At 34.4% G+C, this 22,364-nt stretch overlaps 2 protein-coding genes across 2 annotated transcripts; one reads left to right on the top strand and one right to left on the bottom strand.

Annotated features, from left to right (window-relative positions):
- The first annotated feature begins 334 nt into the window (after positions 1-334).
- On the top strand, positions 335-2,478 carry LOC110035895 (protein HEADING DATE 3A-like). Its single transcript, XM_020740221.1, has 4 exons — positions 335-557; positions 685-746; positions 2,075-2,115; positions 2,204-2,478. Exons 1-4 carry the CDS (start codon positions 354-356, stop codon positions 2,431-2,433), a joined length of 537 nt encoding a protein of 178 aa, XP_020595880.1. The 5' UTR covers positions 335-353; the 3' UTR covers positions 2,434-2,478.
- A 4,461-nt stretch (positions 2,479-6,939) lies between these two features.
- On the bottom strand, positions 6,940-16,294 carry LOC110035896. Its single transcript, XM_020740222.1, has 6 exons — positions 15,220-16,294; positions 12,177-12,846; positions 11,034-11,188; positions 9,818-10,866; positions 9,631-9,708; positions 6,940-7,583 (listed from the first exon to the last, which is right to left on the bottom strand). The coding sequence occupies exons 1-6, from the start codon at positions 15,935-15,937 to the stop codon at positions 7,146-7,148; spliced, it is 3,108 nt and encodes a 1,035-aa protein (XP_020595881.1). The 5' UTR covers positions 15,938-16,294; the 3' UTR covers positions 6,940-7,145.
- Between the last annotated feature and the right edge of the window lie 6,070 nt (positions 16,295-22,364).

The following is a 22,364-nucleotide window of genomic DNA, read 5'->3' as shown; positions in this document are numbered from 1 at the left end:
ACTATTTTCTAATTATGCATGTGTTTGGGTTAGCTTGATCAAAATTTTCTTGTGCTTATTCAGATAAGTCGCTTATCTGAAAATGCGGACCGCAGGATTTGACTCGCATTCCGGATTTAGTATAAAAAACCAACTGTATTTTCGGATAAGCTGATCAAACGCAGTTTTCAAAACGGTGAGGCGTCGCTTTCAAAATGTCGCCGCAGCAGATAAAGTGTCTCGAATGGAGCCTAAATTTACGTCCTATCATTCATCCCGTCGGCAAGCAAGCGCATATAAAGAGGGAGAGAGTTCAAATCTCCCACACACACTTCTCTCACTTCAATCCCAGGACTTCAACATTACTAAAGAACATGGATATGAATAGAGAGACAGAAACATTAATTGTTGGAAGAGTGATAGGAGATATACTTGATCCCTTCACAAGAAGAATTTCTCTCAGAGTTAGTTACGGTTCAAGAGTTGTCGGTAATGGCTTAGAATTTAAGCCCTCAGCAGTTGTGGAGCAGCCCAGAGTTACAGTTGGTGGGAATGATCTCCGGACTTTCTACACTCTTGTAATTTAGCTAGCCAATTCATTGTTGCTCATCAGCATAAAAAAAAATACAATTGGAACCTTTTCTTTTCCCTTTTTTTGTTTTTAATTTGGTTCCCAAGGATCATATTTGTATGTTTTTGTGGCAGGTCATGGTAGATCCAGATGCTCCAAGTCCAAGTGATCCTCAACTTAGAGAATACTTACACTGGTAATAAGGAATACACACACTCTCTCTCTGTATCAGTTTTAATTAGTTGGAGTTACTGTGAAGAAAAGTGGTTAGGAGATGTAGTCTACTAACAACTTTGCCTGCTTGTCTTTTGTAACTTTTGTGCATTTATGCTGTTACAGTTAGTGTACGCGGCTATCTTTAGACTTATGTATATTTATTTATTTGTTCTTATTGCTTCCTATATTACTATTTTGTTAAGAATGTGGGGAAGAAAAAAGAACAAGGATGCCATAATGTAAAGAATGATATACTAATCAAAACTTTATAAGGACTGAAATTAAAATTGATGAATTTATGAATGATGAGCATGATATATATTTTAATTGATTATGCATTTACTATATTATCTTTAATAAATTTAATAAATTGGGGTCTAATTATGATCAGCTTTTGCTGAAGTATTAAAACCGAAATGATTCAAAAAATATAGTTGGATCCAGATTTGGAGATCAAATTACAAGCTGGGCAAATTATCCTATAAACTACCACCTATAAGATAATGCTTAAAGTCCAAGATGATTTGATCATGCTACGACCATTATATTTGCATCGTTGTAAAAGCTATTTCAAATTTTTGCACTCCTGCTCTTGAAAGAGGGTTGTGGTGGTAGGCACACACCCAAATGCATAGACATTCTAATTTCTAAGAAATTACCGCAGCTGAAAGGATCATAGATTGAAACAATTTGCAGGGGAAATCTGACTAAATCACATCCTATTCACGGTATAGTGTATTTACTTGAGAATAAGGTTATAAATATTTATTATGATTAGTTTGTTAAAAAAGAGTAAGATATATTGCAATTCAGTTGATATATCCTTCTATTCCTTCTATTCAAATAGAATGTTTAAGTCATTAACTGGGAGTGTAACCTAGTGATATTATCTCTTCAAAAATAAGAAAAAATGAAAAAAAGAAAGGAAAGATTCATTCCAAATCCAAATATATAGCCTTTTTTCCAATATACTATGTAAAATTTCACTTTGTCTATATACAAAACATTAACTCTTGTTTAATATTAACATGCATCATTTTTTTTTCAAGTTGGAGTTGTGTTTCCTCTTTATTTGGAATAAAAATAATGTAAATAAACAATATTAAATTTTATTTATTCACAACAAAAAGAATAAATTTAAGAAAGATTTATGTACATAACACTCGAAATAGGAGCTCGTATGATGGTAAACATCAAAATCATTTATTTCATCAAACATCCTCTTTCTTCTCAATCATAACACAAAATTCTAGTATGACTGTTACATGAGAATTAATTTAGTTTATTATCCAAAATGTTTTGACACAGGTTAGTCACGGATATCCCTGCAACAACAACAGCAACATTCGGTAAGTGTGTGTGTGTGTGTGTAAACTTACCATTTTATAACTTTGTGAACATGCTAGAAAAATTAATGTGTTGTTGTTGTGATTGCAGGAAGTGAAATAGTGTGCTATGAGAGCCCACGCCCAAGTCTAGGCATACACCGTTTTGTCTTCGTGTTGTTTCATCAACTAGGCCGACAGACAGTTTACGCCCCTGGCTGGCGTCAAAATTTCAACACCCGTGATTTTGCCGAGCTCAATAATCTTGGCTCGCCAGTCGCAGCCATCTACTTTAACTGCCAAAGAGAGGCCGGCTCCGGTGGAAGAAGGATGCAAGATTGATGAATTTCCTTGTGTTTGTGCTTCTCCCATCAGTTATTCTCTCACAACCACTTATCTGTACAAGTATTTTGCTATAACGTCTTCTATGTCGGATGATAATAAGCTAATAGTATAGGTTATATCAATGATTTATGCATGATGTTTTGATTTCCAAGGTTGCTTTCAGTAACTTTTTATAATATCTTAGTGGTGGCCAACCTCTCTTTGAACCTCCTGAATTTAACTTTATTGTGTAAATAAAAAAAATGGAAATATGAAACGGTCGATATTGAGAGTCATAATCTCGTACTCTCAGTAGATAGTAATAGTTTGAGTATAGATTCAACCAAAATTCAAGCAGAACTAAGTATCCCATTAGGGTTAGCATTAACATTGCTTTGGTTTGCACAAACTATGTATATATGTGCTAATTCTCAACCTAGCTTGTGAAAGTGTAAGCCAAGGAATCCATTACCTCAATGGAAGAACATTAGATAACAATGAACTATATTAAGATGACTAACAGTTAAGATCCTCTCTTATTCTTGAAGAAAGCAATTATGGGCTAACTCATTGTATAAGCATAAATGAGTCCACAATAAAAAATCAAAAAGCTTATATTCATCAAGCCTTCTACTTAGAGTATCTAAATTTATTTCTTACGGTCTTCATGTGAGCATTTTAGTTGTATTTGAGTCAAACTTACAATAAATAATTTATATAAAAAAAAAAGAAATATTAATGTCAGCTCATGGGGCTTTGGTAGTACAATTCATGTTAATTGAACTTGACAGGCATGCTCAAAAGAGTTCCCCTGTTGAGTATTATTATCTAAGTTAACTAGATGAGTTAATTCAACTTCTAAACTAAGGTTAAAAATAATATTTAATCTTTATTATCCAAATTTTTTTTAAGTATTAAATTATCATTTTTATTTTACTCAAATAATTTCTAATTTTTAATTTAAAAAAAATCATTTAATGTTTTTTTTTAAAACAAATTCATTCAATTTAATCAATTATATTCAAAAATTTTATTTTAAAAACATTTAAGCCAATATTTAAAGAAAACTTAAAAAACCTTGATATTTTGTTATAATCAAAATAAAATTTCAATATTCCTCTATTACATTTTTCAAAATATTTTTGTTGTACACCATTCTAAAACATTTAAATTATTTTTGAAAGATTTACCTACTTATTACATTAATTTTATGTATTTTTATATTTAACATCTAAGCTCTCATATTTACTTGTACAAAATCTTAGTCTCCTTATATCAAAAGAAGGAATGATTGGATAGTACCCATAATGAGATAATCATTCAGCACATTCCTAATAAAAAGATTAGTTGTTACTAAATATAACTATGTTAATTATCATATATTATATCTTTTAATAATAGCGAGTTCTACCCAAAAAAAAAGGGAAAAATAACCCTCCAATGTTAATTTTAAGCTTGTATGAAACATTTAGGAAATTTTTTAGAAAGACAATTTGTGCCACTCTTAGGAAAAATTTATGACTCTCTCAAGAAAAATTATTGCATATGTACACCGCATACAGAGATGCATGCGGTGTCCGATTCGGACCGTAGATCATTCAGGATAGATTTCGGTGGGTCCCACTTAAAATTTAAAAAAAAAAACCCAAATACATCCTGACCGTGTCCGTATGCAATAATTTTTCCTCTATCAATGCGTAAAAACCTCTTTATAACATGGGTTTATATAACCTATTAAGCACGAGTTTGAACCATTGTGATACGTACGTACATATGTGGATACCAAAATATTTGTAGTAGGCATTAATACATTGCGTTGGCATGTGGGTTAAGTAGATAAATTTATGGTAACCATATCCAACTTGTAGTATACCTTAGCTTGGCTAGGCCAAGCTATTTAAATTTCAAGATAAATAATAAACTACACTTGGGTTGTGTCTTTAAGTGGGTGGAATGAAGCAGGTCCTGAAGCCAATTCCTAGGTCTAGGCAAACAATAATATTTAGAGAATTTAGCCAGAATCCTTGGTTAAATTAATTTGCGATATTTTTAAACCAGGTTCAATGAATTTGATTAGAACATTTACGTCAAGAGATTTGCTCAATAAATCAGGTTAAGTGAACGTAAGCAAGGTTATGTTATGTCTGATTAGTTATTCTCCAAGCTCACTAAATTATGCCCCACCCCTCACATGAGGGGGGAGGCTGGAGAGAGAATTTGATGCTTTGAGAAGGAGCTCAAGTCCAACATCATTTCTGTCATCGTCGATCGCCGTTGACCACCACCGAGCACCGCCGACTACCGTCGACCGTTATTGATCACCGCTAACCTCCGTCAACCACCGCCAACTGTCATCAACTATCGTCGACCAATGCCGACCGTCATCGATTATCGTCGACTATCATCGCTACTGACATTGTAACTTGGAAAGCTAGTAACTATTTCCTATCTATAAGACAAGGGGTCAATGTAATCATCAACTTATAGTGAATTTTTACAATTTGGTCGAGCCACGTGGTTTTTTCCCTTTATGGGTTTTCCACGTAAAAACTTCTTGTGTCATCACAGGTTGTTTCCCATTTATCTTAGTGTGCGTTAAATCCTCGTGTCACGCTAAGACGATAATCGATTACTCTACCGCCGCGAATTTTCCAGCACGCATCGGAAACTATGAAAATTTAGGTGTAAGATATGCAAATACAAAACAAATTGTGTGCTACACATGTAAATTTCCCTTTTTAGAATGCATAATATTTACGAGTTTATTATTTACAAATATGGCTCAAAATTATAACATATTAATTAGAAATAAAATAATAAATTTTAAAGTGCCGAATTTAAATGTTCACTTTATCCAAAAAAAAAAAAGATAAAAAAGAAAACAAAGATTTAAAAAAAAAATGTTTTACCAATGCAGATATTAACGAAAACAGAGGAACGGATAAATATGAAGTTCTGAATCACAATGCTGTGATAAAGAGGTTCGGGCTCAGCTCGATAAGCTCTGATAAGCTGACAGTCATGGTCAAGCCAACCCCAAAACCCAATTAACTCAGTGAATTAGTTTGCTTAAAAAATATAAATTAATATAAAATATAACCAAAATATATTAAATTTTGAAATTTTATTTTAAATAATTAAAAATATTTAAAAATATATGTTATAATTTAAAACAAATATTTTATTATATTTTATCTTCTAATTATTTATTTCACGTAATTTTATTATAACATTAACTTAAATTATTATTATTATTTATATTTTATAATAAAAAAATCTCTCATGAGCCAGCTTAAATTCGTACATTGAGCATGAGCTCAAACTCAATTAACTAATTAAGCCAAAGCCCAAACTCAGGACAGCTCAAACTCTGCCCTATTTGTCTACACGCCTACCACCGAACAGAGAACAGAATTCATTGAAAAAGAGGACTAAGTAATTAAATTTCATTTTATTTTCAATCCAATCAAAAACAGAGCAGACAGAAAAAACAAATGCAATAAATGCGGGGATGGAAGATTTAAATTCACACCACTCAATTCAAATAGTAGCAATGTTAATGATATAAGAATTTAGGTGGAATAAATGTAAAACATAGCTAAAGTTGTTAGACATGAGATTACATAGGAATTAGGTGGTACATGTAACATATGACTTACACATAACAATCAATTCCTACGTATTTATATATCCGACACCTAACTTTCAATTTTACATATAACATCATCTTATCCTTACATGAAAAGTTGTAGTTTAATTATTGAAGGTTAAAATAGTGATATTTACATGTGATATGAAACATTTGGTGGCATAAACATAAAATAAAATATAGTTGTTATATATGTAAATACGTCGGAATTGGGTGGTGCGTGCGTGCTTTTGTTTATATGTTTATATATGTGTGTTTTTTAATATATGTGTTTGCCTATAACCATATAAGCATACAATGGTGATTAACGGTAAGTGGCATATAGCTCGAATCCATCTAATCCTTCAAATATTAAAATAATTCGCTGAAAAGATGCCAATAAATGGCAAGTCACAAGAGTTTATTGTGTACGGAGAGCGTACTCAAGCTGCATGCGCTCTCCGATCACAGCTGCACATTAACCATCCTTGTAATTTTTTTTTTTTTAATTTAGTAAAAATAGGACCCACTGGTATACAGGAATGGTTAATGTGCAGCTGTGATCAAAGAGCGCACGCAGTTCTACGTACGCTCTCCGTACGCAATAATTTTTCGCTACATCCCATCCAAAAATAATAATAATAAAAAGCATGACCACTATGGCTTCTCATTTTCATCTAACCGAAAATTAAAAGCAAGAGTAAAAAAATATCATTTTGCTTGATTTCGGACAGATTATTTCAGAATAATATTAACTCCATAAAAAATAAACACCATAAATCAGAATCGAGGTAAAAGGAAAATAAATTTGGAATTCGAGCAAGTGTCACTGCTTCCTCTATGTGTGCAGGTGCATGCAAAGAAAACTTAAGTCCTGGTTATTCATGCGCCTGCATGCGTGAAAAGAAATATCCAAAAGGAAAAAAATTCTAGACAGTCATCTGTCTACTACATGCAAACCATGTAATTCCAACGATATGATGCCCAAGATAAGAGATTAGGAAAAAGTTTTATTCAGGCAGAAACATAAGCAACCAGAACTAAGACCAATAACCCTCAAACTCAAATGGCAATTAAAAAAAAAACATGGGAAAGATTAGTTTTAATGTGTACTTTCAGGAGGGTTATGTATCCTACTTAAATTTACCTTACAATCTGGCATTATATCCTCACATGCCTGAGGACTGTCCACAACATCGGAAATAAGATCAGATTCATGTTTAATGTAACCATCAGAACTGGTTTTGATATGATCAACTTCCATTTCTGTAGCTGAAGTTTTGGGATCACAAGGACTGTTTTTGAGATTTTCTTCTTCCATGGGCCTCGCAGTGCTCTCATTTGCGCCCGGTTTTTCCATCAAGTTGAGGGAAATAGTATTGGCAAATGAAGGCTCTTTGGGAACAGAAGAATCAGGTGCATTATTTTCATTCACATTAGTAGCTTCAGGAGAAGCATTCATTTCTTTTGAACAAAAAACTAAAGAAGAAACCTTTGCTTTCCTTCCATTATGCTGCTTCTCATAAACCGACATGGCTCTCTGCAATCAAGGATTCAGCAGGCAAGATATCATTTATAAGGATCAGAATATAATTTGCTAAAAAAAAAGGGACAAGAAAGCTTGAAATGTTGTGAGAAGAAAGCAACTAAAAATTTTAAGAAAAAAATCTGCTGCAGGTTATTGTTAAAATAATAGTGGGAGTTTTGTTAGAGGAAAAGGATATCAGCAAGGAAATAAATAATCCAGTAATGTCCAGAAAATATGTGAGTGTGTGCGTGTCTATATTAACTTTTGAAATGTACAACAGATACTCAAAATGCTAGATAAGCTGATTAATTTAACACAGACGTTTACTATTAAAAGTGAGTAAATCTATATGATGTAACCGATTACAAATCTACACCGAGGCGGTTAAAAGAAAGTTAATTTATCAGGTTTATGTAAAGCAAACCTACCGTGTTTAGAAAACAAAGTGTTATATAGGTAAATATGGAAGTTTAGGTGTTAGATATGTAAACACACAAGAATTAGGTCATATGTATGTAATACCCCAAATGAAGATGACTAGACATGAAATGGAAAAAATCCAAATCTGACTTACATAATATAAATGAGTAGAAAAACCAAACAAAACATGGGTATCCAACCCAACACAAGATTGCACTGATCTCTTCTTAACTCGACTAGAAATAAACAAAACAAACTGATTTATGAAAGCATGGCAATCTGAAAATAACAGCACAAAAATTAGACATGGCTTTTTTGTTGAAATGAAGTGGAGTTAACTCCATATGGGCTATAAGTTCGGATTTCATCCTTTTTAAAAATTTAATCTAGTAAGTATTAAACTAAATCTTATGTGGGTTCACCTGAAGCTAAAATTTAATTTCAGATTCAATTCAAATTATCATGTCATGTTGAATATCAAACCCCCACCCCTTAGCACTGGAAAACATAACCGTCTCTTGAAGCTAAAACTAGACATGGCTTTTGTGTTGAAATGAAGTAGAGTTAACTCATCATATGGGCTAAGTTCAGATTTCAATTTCACCCTATTTCATTTCTTTTTCGTGGGTTCACCTGAAGCTAAAACTAAATTTCAGATTCAATTCAAATTAGCATGTCCTGTTGAATATCAAACCCCAACCCCATAGCATTGGAAAACATAACTGTCTCCCAAGACTCACATTGGAAAATGCAAAACTTCCCTCCCAATATCGAACTGCATCACCTGAAGCAAAAACTAATTTCAGATTCAATTCAAATTATCATTTCATGTAGAATATCAAACCCGCACCATTGGCATTGGAAAACAAAACCGCCTCCCAATGCTGAGTACAGACAAAATGCACAAACTTCCCTCCCAATATCGAACTGCATGACTCACTCCACTCCATTGGTCAAGGTTAAACCAACATACCATCCCAAAAATTCTAACAAAAAAGGAGGCTTTCTTTGGGAGTTGAACCAGAACCCTTAGCATGAGACTCCCTCCATCCATAAAGCAGAATTAACTTAAATTAGATAATTCATTAGAATAACTTATTCTCCAATAATTTCAATAAAATTAGGATCAACTTTATCTGGAGTTTGCAACCTTTCCCCCCTAACAATCCCAAACCCATGAAGCATTACCATCAGTCACCGTCACTCCCTCTAACACATGCATGGATAAAACTAACAATAAAACGATACAAATAAACCCTCTCCCAAAAAGAGGGCCACAAAGTATTAACAAGTTCTCCAATAATTCAAACACCTCACCTCAATCATCCCTCCCTCCCTCCCTCCCTCCCTCATCTCTCATACACATGCACATTTATCCTACATTAAATGGTGGCAAAAAAAATGAATGCAAAGTAGGAGGACAGTCCTAGTTTCTTTACATAAAAAAGAACCAACACTAAGAAAGTGGACATTACACAGTTCACAACATTAAATAAAGTCATAAATTTTGGCCCGTGATCACCATAACACCAATAAAATATGTTCTAACTTCTGGAAATAACTCAAAAAATATCGCAGCATAAAAAAATCCACATCACTTTTGAAAAGATCCAGAACATATAAGATTGACCTAAAATACCTTGAAAGCAGCATCCGCAGCAGTTGGGATGTGAGAACTTAGTTTTGAAACCTTGGATAAAATTTCAACTTTATTCTTCTGTAAGAGGAGAAACAGTCAGGAACAAAAAAAAATGGAAATATTGGATGAACGTGCATCAAGGGAAGAAAAGAAGTTTCAAGTCATAACAGCACAGAATAATAGGCACCTTAGTATTTTCATCCATGGAAGAAGTGCAAATAACAGTTGAATTACCAGCTGTCAATATATTCCTAATGTCTTTATAAAGTTCTGGGTATACAAGATCAGCTGAAATTTCAAGTCTGGATAGATAAACGCTTAAGCTCTGGCTGTTATTATTAAGTCCTTGATAAGGTAAAGAAGTTTTTGCAAGTTTAGTTTCTATAGAGGCCTCTACAGATTTATCATTAGGAGGAGCAGTATATTGCTTCAACTGAGAGGCGTCGCCCGATAAATGTTGCAGACGGTCAACTTCAGTCTTAGGTTGCAGGCTACAATGTGCACCTCTCGATTCGTCAGCTCCTTCCTGATTAACAGATAACTCAACACTCATGTTTCCAGGCTGTCCCCTCCACATTTCAGCATTTAATGCCCAACCACGTCCACCCACTAGATGTCTATTCTGATCCCAATCGGGCCTCACATATACTTGTGATTTGTCACCATAAAACGAGTTACTACCATCCCACCCTTGCATTTGAGGCGGACAGGAATCATCTGCTGGATGATGCCATCCAAACGGATGGCCATGAGCAGTAAACCGGTCTGCAACCTCATGCATGTGATAGGGAATCCCTGTTTGGTTCATCTCCATATATGGTCTTGCACCAAACAAGGATGGAGGAAAATGCTGGATACCTGAATGAAACCCAGGAGCTGGTTGTCCATGCTGGAAAGGTATGAAACCATTTGGAACTGGAGCAGGCCAAGCTGAACTGTTTTTCCAAGTCACTCCTTGTCCTCTTTCAATATTTGGATCATTATTTCTTTTGTGACGGCTAGTGGATCTTCGGTCCCCTGATTTGATTCTATTATCATCCTCATAGATGGAAGGGCTTTCTCTTCCTTGTCTCATAGGCGTCTGTGAGCGAAGATGACCAGGAGAGCCCCCAGGGAAATTAACAGTACGCTTGAAGGGTGATGGGGGAACAGAAACACGTTCGCTATTGTGAAAATCAGCTTGAAGATGGTTGTCCGTATTTAGATTCTCCAGTGATAACCTCCGTTCCTTGTCATCTGCAATAAAGAATTCTTTTAGGTATTAGGTCCTTTTGTTCTTCATCTTACATTAATTCGTCCCAGCTACTTGAGAACAATCTAACACACATAGAAGAATTAATCATAGCCAGCAAATTCTGAGCTTCAATCAAAAAGTAAAGACATGGTTCCAAATAATAATTCACCTGATTTTATTCGATCTCTATGCTTCATCTTTTCTGATGAAAGAGACTCAGAAACTCTCTCATGAACAACTGAAACTCTCTCATAGTCTTCAGAACGGCGAACTCTGTCATCTGCTACTGGATCTCTATTTATAAGCTCCACTTTTAAACCTCGCCTGTTCCATATTAATAAAAATTTAAACCATCTTTTACAGCTTTAACAAAATCAATTAATAACTATAATAATGCAATTAAAGTCTAATGAAGAAAAGTATTAAACATGGTCAAAGGATGATCACTGAAAACACTGAAAAACAAAGATAAATTATATGACATACCAACTAATAAAAGAATATCCATGTAATGCAAAAAATAACTAAAAAACAAACAGATGTAATGGAGATCAAAAGTCATATATGGCCAAATAAATAAAGTTTAAGCATAGCAAAAACAAAAAAAATAAAGAATTTATATGTTGCAAAACTACGAACAATAAAGAAAATATATACAATGAGATGAAAAAAAAGTAAGAGTCAAGAATTACAATCAATGATTCCCCATTTCACTATCCTGCTGCTCTATCTTCAAATATGTAAGGGTAGTTCAAGTACTTACTTCGCTGCCTTTTTAACAAAATAACAAAATTTGCTAAAATTTGCTACCATAAAGAGAGAATGTCCTAAAACCAAAAAGAATGTCCATTCCTTCCTCTTCCATCAATTTAGTTTTTTCTAGCATCAAAGCAACCCAATCCTCATCTCAATCTGACCAGTCTAACACCATCCCTCACTACCAAACAACAACCCAAAAACAAGGAGTATAAATCAGATGTACTAAAAAAGTTGCTGTGAGAGGGCATTTTCACAGAATTTGAATCAGCTTTGCATTAGAATCCAGAGATAAGGAGCACTCATAACTCACAATATGTCATAAACTGATCACCATTTACTTGCGCACTTTTTAAATGACAAACTTACAGTAAATAACCACATAAGTCCAAAGAAAACACAATAAAATAGGTAAGCAGCAGCAGGACTTAAAATGTGCATAACATCTAACTCAACAAGGAGCCCACTATAAGCTATGCTCTATCAAAAGCTTTAGAAAAAGGAGGAAGATAACAAAAAATTTATGTACAAAAGCTATTACAATAGAAGAAGAAACCTGTTGTGATCATTCGAACTATGAGCCTTTGGGCTGAGAGAACCCTTTGAAAGGTTATTCAACAGGGAAGAATCAACCTTGCCCTGATGTTTATATTCTATCTTACTTGAATTGGATGCATCCTTTTCCAAATCCAAACGTGTTTCCTTGACATTTCTATGTTTTGAGCCATAATGATCATCATTTTCATCATAAAAACTTTTCTGAGCCCCAGTATCTTTTGTCTTGATTAAATGATCCTCCGCACGTGGACTAAATTCTCGGTCGCTACCATGAAGCTTACTTTTCTTGGAATAACTCTCAACAGGTTTGTCTCTGTCCCTGACAGATTTACCCTCAATCCTGTCACTGGCATAATCTCTTGAAGAGCGTTCTTCCCTGTGCCTAATATCACGATGTCTATGATCCCTATCAAGATCCTTGAAATGTTTGTCTCGGTACCTATCATCTTTATACCTATCATCTTTATACCTTTCATCTTTGTTCCCTTCAACCTTATGGCCTCCATTCTTGAGGTGATCATCCCTTGAAGATAACCGCCTTTCATCAATGTTTTTACCATCATCATGCCATTTATCAAAGCCACCAGAGCTCCTTCTCCTCTTAGTCGTATATTTCTCAGAATCTTTCTCTAATTCTGCATTGTGCATATCCTCACGAGTTTGAAATTCTGCAAACCATTTATAATCACAATTTCAAAAGGATGTAATAAAGCAAAACTAGAAAACATAAATTCTGTAAATCACATGTAAAGTTAAAATGCATTGTTCAATTTCAAATAAAAGTTCTTCAATGCGCTATCCAGTACTACACTAACAAAAGAAGCAAAGCATTTGAAACACCATAGCAATTCCAAGGTCATTCCATAATTACATAGAACATCAACATTCACTCTAGAACTAATTTCGGAACAAATTTACTAACATTCACCTTAAGCTTAGATTTATGTTTATGTTGAAAAATATATCTTCTTCTCAACATATACAAAATTTTGAAACTTTGGCTCTCAAAACACCAGCACATGAAAAGCCAGGGCAATTCAACTCACCATAACCTAGAACTTCTAAGAGCTTTAGTGTCAAACAACTACAAGCAAAATCCTAAAACAACTAATTACAGAACCCAACAAGCATTACCATTCAAAGAGAAATTAAACTACTGAAATCTGAAACTTCATGCACCATATTACAAGAAAAATAACAATGCAAAATATTAACAAAGCTTCAGAGTAAAAAATGTTTTCAAGAATTTATGATTATACATAAAAAAATGGGAAAAAAAAATTGGCTAACCATAGGAGTAACATTGTTTTGAATAAAGTCCTATTTAGTGCAAAATAAATACATTTAAAAGCAGAATGAAAACCTATAGCAAAGACCATGCATTAAGTAAAAAACAAAACAGTGTTTTCATCCAGTATGCTCTCGACTCATGATTTAAGTTAAACCAACAAGCAGTTGCCAGACACGGGGTGCTCTTTTTTTCTTTGGAGTAGGTGAAACAATATCTCCACTTGGCTTACTTTCACAAGCTTTTCTGGCATAGAAAAACTGAACAAGACCTTGAATAAGGATCAAAACTCAAGAAGATAAGAGGAATTTAAGAACAATGCCTAGAACTAATTTAAAAGAAAATGCCTTCCATTCAATCTAGTTTTGCGGCAACACCTTCATTTGTACCAAGCATGTAATAAGTTGCCTTCTCTAAAAAGTTATGCTACAAATTATCTTTCCCTTTTTCCTGTTACATTTATGGTTCTCTTCACAAAAGTAATTAAATAATTTGCTTAAAACATGTTAATCCATTTATAGTTTCTTACTCCAAATGAATTGACTGACTTTCCTAAACACCTCAACTATACAAACCTACGTTGGTGTGCCTCTACGAAGCCTCTGCTATTACAAAGAACTTCTACAAAGCATTCACTAAGAGGAAAAAATATAAAACAACAACAACAACAACAACAACAACAAATCCTTAATCCAACTACGTGTGGTCAAGAGGAAAAAATATACCATTTAACAAAAAGATAATGATAAGGAAATTGTAGAAAGTCCCCCACAATCTTATGAATGCTTGAAGAATCAGAAAGATTAACTTGATATAGCATGATTATAGCACAAAAGCAAAAAAATTTGCAAAAGAGGCTAAAAGAAACGGAATAAAATGTTAAATCTTGTTTTCTCTAATTTCACTAAAAAAAATACAAAAAACATACTCATTTCCATATAAATAATACAAGTTTAAATGATCACCTAACATATTAGAGAATTCTTGTCATCTAATCTTCATAGAACACGACCAAACCAAACATATTCTCTTCAATTTAATTCATTAAAAGCATCTTCAAGACCACTTACCACCAATAAACACATTATTAACAAAATATAAAGGGGAACAAAAGGCTTGAAAAACACCTTCAAGAATGAATTTATGAGCACAAGCCATATGTCGAGGTGAAAAATGTAACTGCAGTGTGAAAAAGGGTATAATAAAAGACTTAAGCTTTATAATAATCAGAAATCAAAATGTCACACACTATAATAAATGAGAATTTCCTGAACGCCCAAAACATCTATGGTGCCAGCCTAGATAAATCTCAAAATGCAAGCTTTAAGCATCATGAGAAAAAGAGCCTTACATCATTTACACTGGCTAGAAGGAAGATACAAGGCCACAAGACATTATAGACAATTATATCATAGTAATTCAATGCTTTTTAATGTAGGATATGCACATTCTTGTAAAAAAAGTATATCAATGCCTTTAATCAGATAAACTGATATTGCCAGTAACACGTTGATATTATTATTCTCCTACAACAAAATTCTTTGCAGAGGGTAATAAACTGTCTCCCTAAAACGAAGATAAACCACATCCCCTTCTGCTTCTTAATTCATGCATTGATGAGAGACACTATATGAAATGATCAACATTTAATGACACAAAAACCTTCAGGGATTGTTCAAAGATAGCTTACCAACATAATGTACAATAACAACTTCACCTTAAATAGAAAAAACCAATGTTCCGGTTACCTTACCAGTATTATCCTGTTTTGTCAACCGCTCCTCCTCAGCACCTCCTCTCCTGGAGCCTTGGTTCCTCATCTCTACATCATCAGATTTCCCAAGCCTGGCATCCTGAACTCTCTTGTCTCTCTCTGACGCACGTTCTCGGTCCTTTTCACCCTCTGAACCACGCTCTATGTCTCTCTCTTTATCCTCCCTAATCTCCCGTCTGCTATATTCCTTCTCGGACCTCCTCTTCAAAGACTCAGACCTGCTGCTGCTTACCACATACCTCTCTGCAGAACTCTCACGCCTTCTACTCGACCTACTCTTTGATTCAACAGTCAAAATTTTTGACTTCTCCACTTTCTCATTATCAAAGGATCCAAAAGCCTCTTCTTTAGAAACCTTTTCGGCTAGCCCATCATCCTTTCCGCTACCATTCCATCTATCAGGCGTAGCAAAGTCGTCCCCTCTCTCTTTCCGCTTCCTGCCATGTTCAGCTGAACAATCTCCATTTTCAGAAAGGCCCTTATTCCTCTCCTGTGAAGCAAGTAGCGAAGATGAGGACTTTCTCTTATCCGCCTCAGAATCTTTCGAAACCCTAGCCGCTGAACCAGAGCATAATTCCTCCACTCTCTGCCTACGATCCCTCGAGTTCCCATCATCCTCAGATTCAGACCGCTCTCGCGCATCTCTTGAACTATGCTTATGAGAACGGTGCGACTTGTGACGAGAACTCCTCGGCATATTGATAACCCTTCAAAACCCTAATTTCCAAATCAGCAGATCGAATCAACAAATAGGACCGAGAATAAGCCCCTTATCCACTCTACTTCCAAAATCCGCCGCTGAAAAGCACGGGCATCTGCTCTTTAACCGCCAGAGATTTCACCGGAATCCGCCGCAGCCGGGAAAAAAATAAAAGCCAAGGTTGAAAACTAACAGTAATATGAAGATCAGAGAAACGTGATTTCGATAGTGATTGTAGAAGTAAAGGGTGTGAGAAAGGAGAAGATGGATAATAAGAGAAAAGAGCGACGGCGACGAGGAAGGGTGCCGATCGATCGAAGACGAAAGCTCGGGATGTAGAGGATAGTTTGTCATGGGCCCTCTGTTTTTTTTTTTATTTATTTATTATTATTTTTCTGCGTTAGAATTTGATGATAAATTGTAATTTGGTTTGACGGAATAGCCCCTGATAGCCATCGTCTGCCAGCAAGCTTGCATCAGTGGTATTTTTGTTATTTTACGGTGGTCGCCCGTGTTCGGGCTCGGCCATGCCCAAATTGCCGGGGCACCGACTGTTTGCGAGGTGGTCAACGTATATATGCATATGAAATGACCAAATAGGTAAGCCAAAAATAAAATGATAATAAAGTGGAGTCAAGTTTGAGAATGTTATTAATTGGATTTAGCTTAGTAAGATCATAAGTTGTTTATGTTTCGTTTGAGTTTGAGATAAAAGTTTAAAATTTTTAGGAATATTTACATACATGTTGATGTGTGACAGAAAATTCGTAGTGGTAGAGTAATGAATTATCGTCTTAGCGTTTCAGGAGAATTCAACACACACAGAGAAAAGAGTAAGCAAAAAGTGACACTTCAATTTTTTACGTGGAAAACCCTTGAAATGAAGAAAAATCATGGGGTCAAACCCAGTTGAAATAATTCAGTATGAATGATGAGTACACAGGTTCATTACTCCCCTAAATTAGGGAAGATGGAATTACAAAGTTGCATAATTATAATCTGGTTGCAGTTCTTAGAGACAGCATATTGCAATGATCATTGTTGATTATTGTTGAGGTAGTAATTTATTGTGAGTGTTGTAGATGGTTGCTTCAGAAGCGTTGATTGACCAAATAAATTGTATTAAGTAGTTACGGGAACTGTGGACCACATAGACCGTAGTGGCGAGTATGAATGACGTCCGTAGACCGCCAGGGCCAAAGTAGAGAGCCGCACGAGTTGTGAGCCCACGTAGGTCGTAGGGGCAAATAAGAATGATATTCGTAGGCCGCGGGGCCGGAGTCGGGAGCTGCATCAGCTAATGACCACATAGTTCGTTTAAGTGAGTATGAATAACGTTTGTAGGCCGCGGAGGTCAGAGTCGGGAGCTACTCGAGCTATGAACCAGGTAGGTCGTAGGGGCGAGTATGAATGACGTTCGTAGGCCGTGAGGACCAGAGTCAGGAGTTGCATGAGCTAAGAACAACGTAGGTCATTGTTAACACATGGACCATGGTGATGACCTCATGTCTCACGACGATGATTGACGGCGCCTGGTTGGTGCTAATTGACAATGATTTGTGGTGATCGACGATAATGGTTGATAGTGGCTAACGACGATCGATGGGTGTGGACTGATGCGACGGGAATTTGTTAAGCTTAATAATAATGATGCAATAATGTAACCCAAACTATAATATAATTTTGATGAAAATAATTTATCTTTAAAAACCTCTTTAAAATCTCAATTCTCGTTTACATACTACGCAAGTATACGTATCGCCAAGTAATATAGGGCTCTAATGGAGTCCTAGATATCGATCCGATAGGGAAGCTAGAAATATATATAAGCTAGTTATTTATGTTCTATTATAATATAAAAACAAAGTGAAGTGCTAAGTTTGAAATTAAACTACTTAAGTGAAATGCTACTAACTATGCTGACGTACGACTATAACAAGTAAATTAAACTAAATGTTAAACTTTCAAAAGTAAATTGCTAAAATAAAATAAAGGTTTTTGTTGACGAAAAGTTCAAGTATGAGAAAACATCCTTCCCTTTACAATAAAAATATGGCTTGTGAAGAAATTGAAATCATTTATAAAATATATTTAAAAATTGTTTTGTGCGAAATAGGAGCAATCATATTCTCTACCTTCTTCCGAGCGCTATAAAGAACATTGACTAATACAGAGTTTAGTCCCTAATTTCGTGGTTAGGCTGGGAGGATATCAGCTGTCTCTCCAGAGCTCTCACTACTCCCTCCCCTGAGGGCTAACATGCTCGCATTAGTTTCCAATCACTGAACCAAATTGGGGATTCTAATCTGTCACCTTAAAATCTTTCAATTCTACATCCATCAAAGTATATTTCCCTATTTATTTGCACTCAATCTCATGAATGAATTACTCTCCCATGAAATCAAATGTGATTCTCCCTTTGTTGTAGAAATCATATCCCTTTTTCAGAACATATAATTCTCAACACATTTTTACAAATCAATTGGCCAGATAAAAAAGTAAATGAAGATCAGAGTTCAAATCATTACAAATTATTAACATTTAAAACCATAGAAAATAAAATCAATTCTTCACAAATCCATTTCTTCAAAGTAGGGAGAAGGATAAAGAAGACTACTCAGAATTCATGAGAAGAATACGATAAAACACGGATTTCATATATGAAAACAAGTTTACAGATAAAAGAAATAAAAAAATATGACTTATCTCACAATACTTCCCAAGCAAATCCCTAAAAGTTCTCTCCAAGTCTTTCTCTCCTTACAATCTCTCCAAATTCTCTCTTAGAAGTTTAATGAAGAAGAAATCTAAGAAATCTCTCGTCCTCTTACAACCCTAGAAGAAAATCTCCTCATTCATCTCTCTAACTCACGCCTCTCTCTCTCTAACTTTTCATCCCCCCTTCTAGTCTCTCTAGAGGTTCTTTTTTGTTGGTTGGTTCTCTCTTCTCAAAAGAATCTAAATTCTATCCAAAATTCAAAAGTCAAAACTTTGAATTTTAAAAGATGTCTCCTTGATCCAAGAGTCAAATCCCTTCAAATTGTCAAATCCCTTCAAATTGGTCAAATCACTTCAAATTGAAACCTTCCAAAGTGTCAACATGCATTGAATCACTCAATGGGGTGCTTAAAACAAGTATTCCTTTGAAAATTTGCGCAAAATTTGTCTTAAATCGCCTTAATTTGAAAAAGTTGCGTTTGGCGCATCATGCGCCAGAGTGGAGCATGAAATATCATGCTTGGCGCATCATGCGCCAGCTCTCTGGATTTTGGCGCATCATGTGTCAAACCCCATAATTGGCTGTTTTTGCTCCAAATTTTGCTCTTTTTGATATTTTTTCTCCAAATGCCTAAAAATGAAATACCTACAACAAAAACAAAAAATGAAATACCTACAACAAAAATGAAATACCTACAACAAAAACACAAAAATATCTTTCATTAAAGTGCAATATCACAAAAAATAGACATAAAAATGGTACTTAAAACAATATATTTATTTTGTGGGTCAAAATCTCCAAAATTTCAATGTTACTTGTCTCAAGTGACACTTTTATTACATAAAAGCATATGTCCTTAGGATAGAGATTAACTTATCACTTCTATACTTTAGTTCAATAAATATAATAGCAAAATTTAAGAAAAACATTTAATAACTTAGGTTCAAACCCCAAGTCTAGGAATATCTAGTAATCAAATTTAAGATTTCTGAATCTCTATTCTTTTCAAGAAGAATTGCAATTTATCATGCTAAGGACATTTAGAACATTCATATGAAAAATAATTTCATAAAAAACTTCACTAGAAATGCTACCAATACTTTAATACAAGTTTAGAAAGTATAATAAAGCTTCTTCCTTAAATTGATTTAAGTGAAACCAATTTTTTATTAGGCATCTTCTCAAGCTTCTCCTCACCTTTTTTTTTCTTTTCTTTTCTTTTTCTTCTTTTTTTCTTAGAATCTTTTTAATTCTTTCTTTTTCTTTTTTTTTTCTTGTGAGGATTACTATATCTGGATAGCCTTTAATAATTTTGAACTTCACCATCCTCTTCTTAAAGTCAAAACTCCACACCCCTTCTTACTTAATAAAGTTATACTAGTATATGGTTTTTCATAAAGTCTCATTTCTTTCTTCTTACATGAAACACTAATATTCTTAACACTTTAAAAATACAATTTTCCCTTACTTAAAATAGAAAAGCATAGTCTCATCATATCATACCAATTATCTTTAACTTTAGAATTAACCTTCATTATTAAAAATCTTTACCTAAATTTATTATAATATTTATAAACATAAGTATAATCATTTAAAGTTAAATCTTAATATCTCAGGTCATGTTAAATAAATTTTGAAAAATATAGTTACTTAAGGACAAATAAAATTTAGTTTTCCCCATTTCAAAAGAAAATTTTCTTTTCCCCCAAACTTAAATTTTTGAATGATTTTAAAAACATTTTAGTACAAAATTATAGTTGGTGAAAGAAAACAATAAATGCATGAAAATAAAAACTAACCTGTAGTGGATTTCTGAACATGAAATTGGTTCTGGTGTACTGCTAACTGTAAAACTACATGCAGGCTTTAAAGCATTAAATAAAACATAATATATTCTAAAGAACTTGTTGGGAATTAAACACTTAAATACAAAAATTGAAAAAAAATAAAAACTGAAAATACTAAAAATGCAGAAAAAGTGAAAGTCTACAATTACTATTACAAACTACAAGTTCACAACATAACATAAAAACTTTACTACAACAAGTTTACTACAACAAGTTTTCCAAATAAAAGTACATCCTAATATAAACATAAACACATCAAAAATAACTAAGCAAGACTCATAAAATATTAATCTTCATCTCCTTCCACTCCATCATCAGCATCATCATCATCTTCTTCTTTTCTTGCTTCTTCATTTTCATCACGAATGGGAGCATATGGAACAAAGCTGGGGCAAACAAGAAAGTTCATGTCAGGTTCACCCATAAAGTGCCTAACCATAGCATTTTGAAAATCTACATCATGTTGAACTCTTCTCTGCTGATATTCATCATTATATGCATTCCTTGCATCTGTCTCTCCCAACTGAGTCTGTATATTAATAATATCATATTGTTGAATCATAAGCCGATCCATAACACCTTCCAACGATGCATCACTAGAAGTAGATGCCCCTACAGCAGATGTAGAGGGCATATCCCTTCGTCCACTCTAGACTCAACAAATGATTCTATCCTTTGAATCATGTGCTTCCCAATTGGGTTCTGAGGTCGTAACCTCTCTTCATTTCTATGGGATTCAACTCCTGATTGTTCACATAGAGTGAAAATCAAGGCAGAATATCCCAAACCTCCAGCAGTAGAACTACCATCAATACTTCGAACGTGATGAACTATAAGTGCCTTCATGTTCTGAATGCAATAGTTCAACACAGCTCGATCCTTTATAACATCAGCAAGATGATTTGCAGGTAAAAGTCTGACAGAGATGAAATGATGTCATATTTTTGACTGAATATTTAACATGGAAGCAAGGAAGTTAACTATCTTATTATTCTTTTCCTCTTCCATCAGTCGTCCATCAGTCGAAAAGGCAATAACTTTTTCCAGTGATGAATCAGTAATAGAAAAAATGGCATATTCGTCATGGAAGACATTTATAAGCCCATACAATGCATTGATCTTTTCAGAGGTAAATTCCACTTGCGTACCTCTCACCAAAGTGTGATCTCTCGCAGTGAATCTCAAGTTTGCATAAGACTCTCGGATCATAGGGACGATTGCCACAGCTGTGAAGTAGTAGAATCGCTTCAAATTTCTAGCGTGAATCAACCTCTCGACCTCACCTCCTGGGTTTGCAAATGCCCATTTCTGGATCATTCTTTTCTTCTCAAATAAGGTATTGTAACTGTGTTGGGCTTTGAAACTAACAAATCGTCGAGCATCAAAATCATCGGACGGTCTTCCTCGCTTGACTTGGGGAGCCATTGGAAATTCTACAAAAATTCAAATAAATTCCAACTAAATTACTGAATTAAAAATCTAACTCCCTAAGCAAGATTATTTGGTAAGAAACTTTTCACCATTAGTTTTCTTCAAACACTTTCATAAAAAATATTTTCATAAAAAATCCCATTCATAAAAAATCCCATTTTTCAGATCTCCCAAAATCCATGGTGAAAATAAAAAATTTATAAGTTAAAGTGAAGCTCTTACCAAGAGAAAATAAAATCTATGGTTTTTGTCCTCCAAATCCTTCTCTTTAGCCCGCAATGTGATGCCCTAGACCAAGTTTTTGAGGTAAGAGATGACTCAAGCAGCAAAAATGGAGGTTGTCTGTGCGATTTTGCAGTTTTCTAGGCAATATAGCGTGTTCTGACTTTTGGCGTATTGTCGGCACTATTTTTGGTGTGGGGTTTGC

This window comes from Phalaenopsis equestris, unplaced genomic scaffold, assembly GCF_001263595.1.
Source record: "Phalaenopsis equestris unplaced genomic scaffold, ASM126359v1 Scaffold200668, whole genome shotgun sequence".
NCBI classification, from domain to species: Eukaryota; Viridiplantae; Streptophyta; class Magnoliopsida; order Asparagales; family Orchidaceae; genus Phalaenopsis; species Phalaenopsis equestris.
The sequence above is the reverse complement of the archived record's forward strand: the minus strand, read 5'-3'. Positions and strand labels throughout refer to the sequence as shown.

Bases quoted from the DNA above. Each gene is read 5' to 3' on its own strand.
- LOC110035895 (XM_020740221.1), top strand. From the start codon at position 354: ATGGATATGAATAGAGAGACAGAAACATTAATTGTTGGAAGAGTGATA. The intron at 747-2,074 runs GTAATAAGGAAT...GTTTTGACACAG, and splicing joins CTTAGAGAATACTTACACTG to GTTAGTCACGGATATCCCTG. The intron at 2,116-2,203 runs GTAAGTGTGTGT...TTGTGATTGCAG, and splicing joins AACAACAACAGCAACATTCG to GAAGTGAAATAGTGTGCTAT.
- LOC110035896 (XM_020740222.1), bottom strand. From the start codon at position 15,937: ATGCCGAGGAGTTCTCGTCACAAGTCGCACCGTTCTCATAAGCATAGT. The intron at 9,709-9,817 runs GTGCCTATTATT...CTCCTCTTACAG, and splicing joins CCATGGATGAAAATACTAAG to AAGAATAAAGTTGAAATTTT. The intron at 7,584-9,630 runs GTATTTTAGGTC...CCTTGATTGCAG, and splicing joins CTGCGGATGCTGCTTTCAAG to AGAGCCATGTCGGTTTATGA.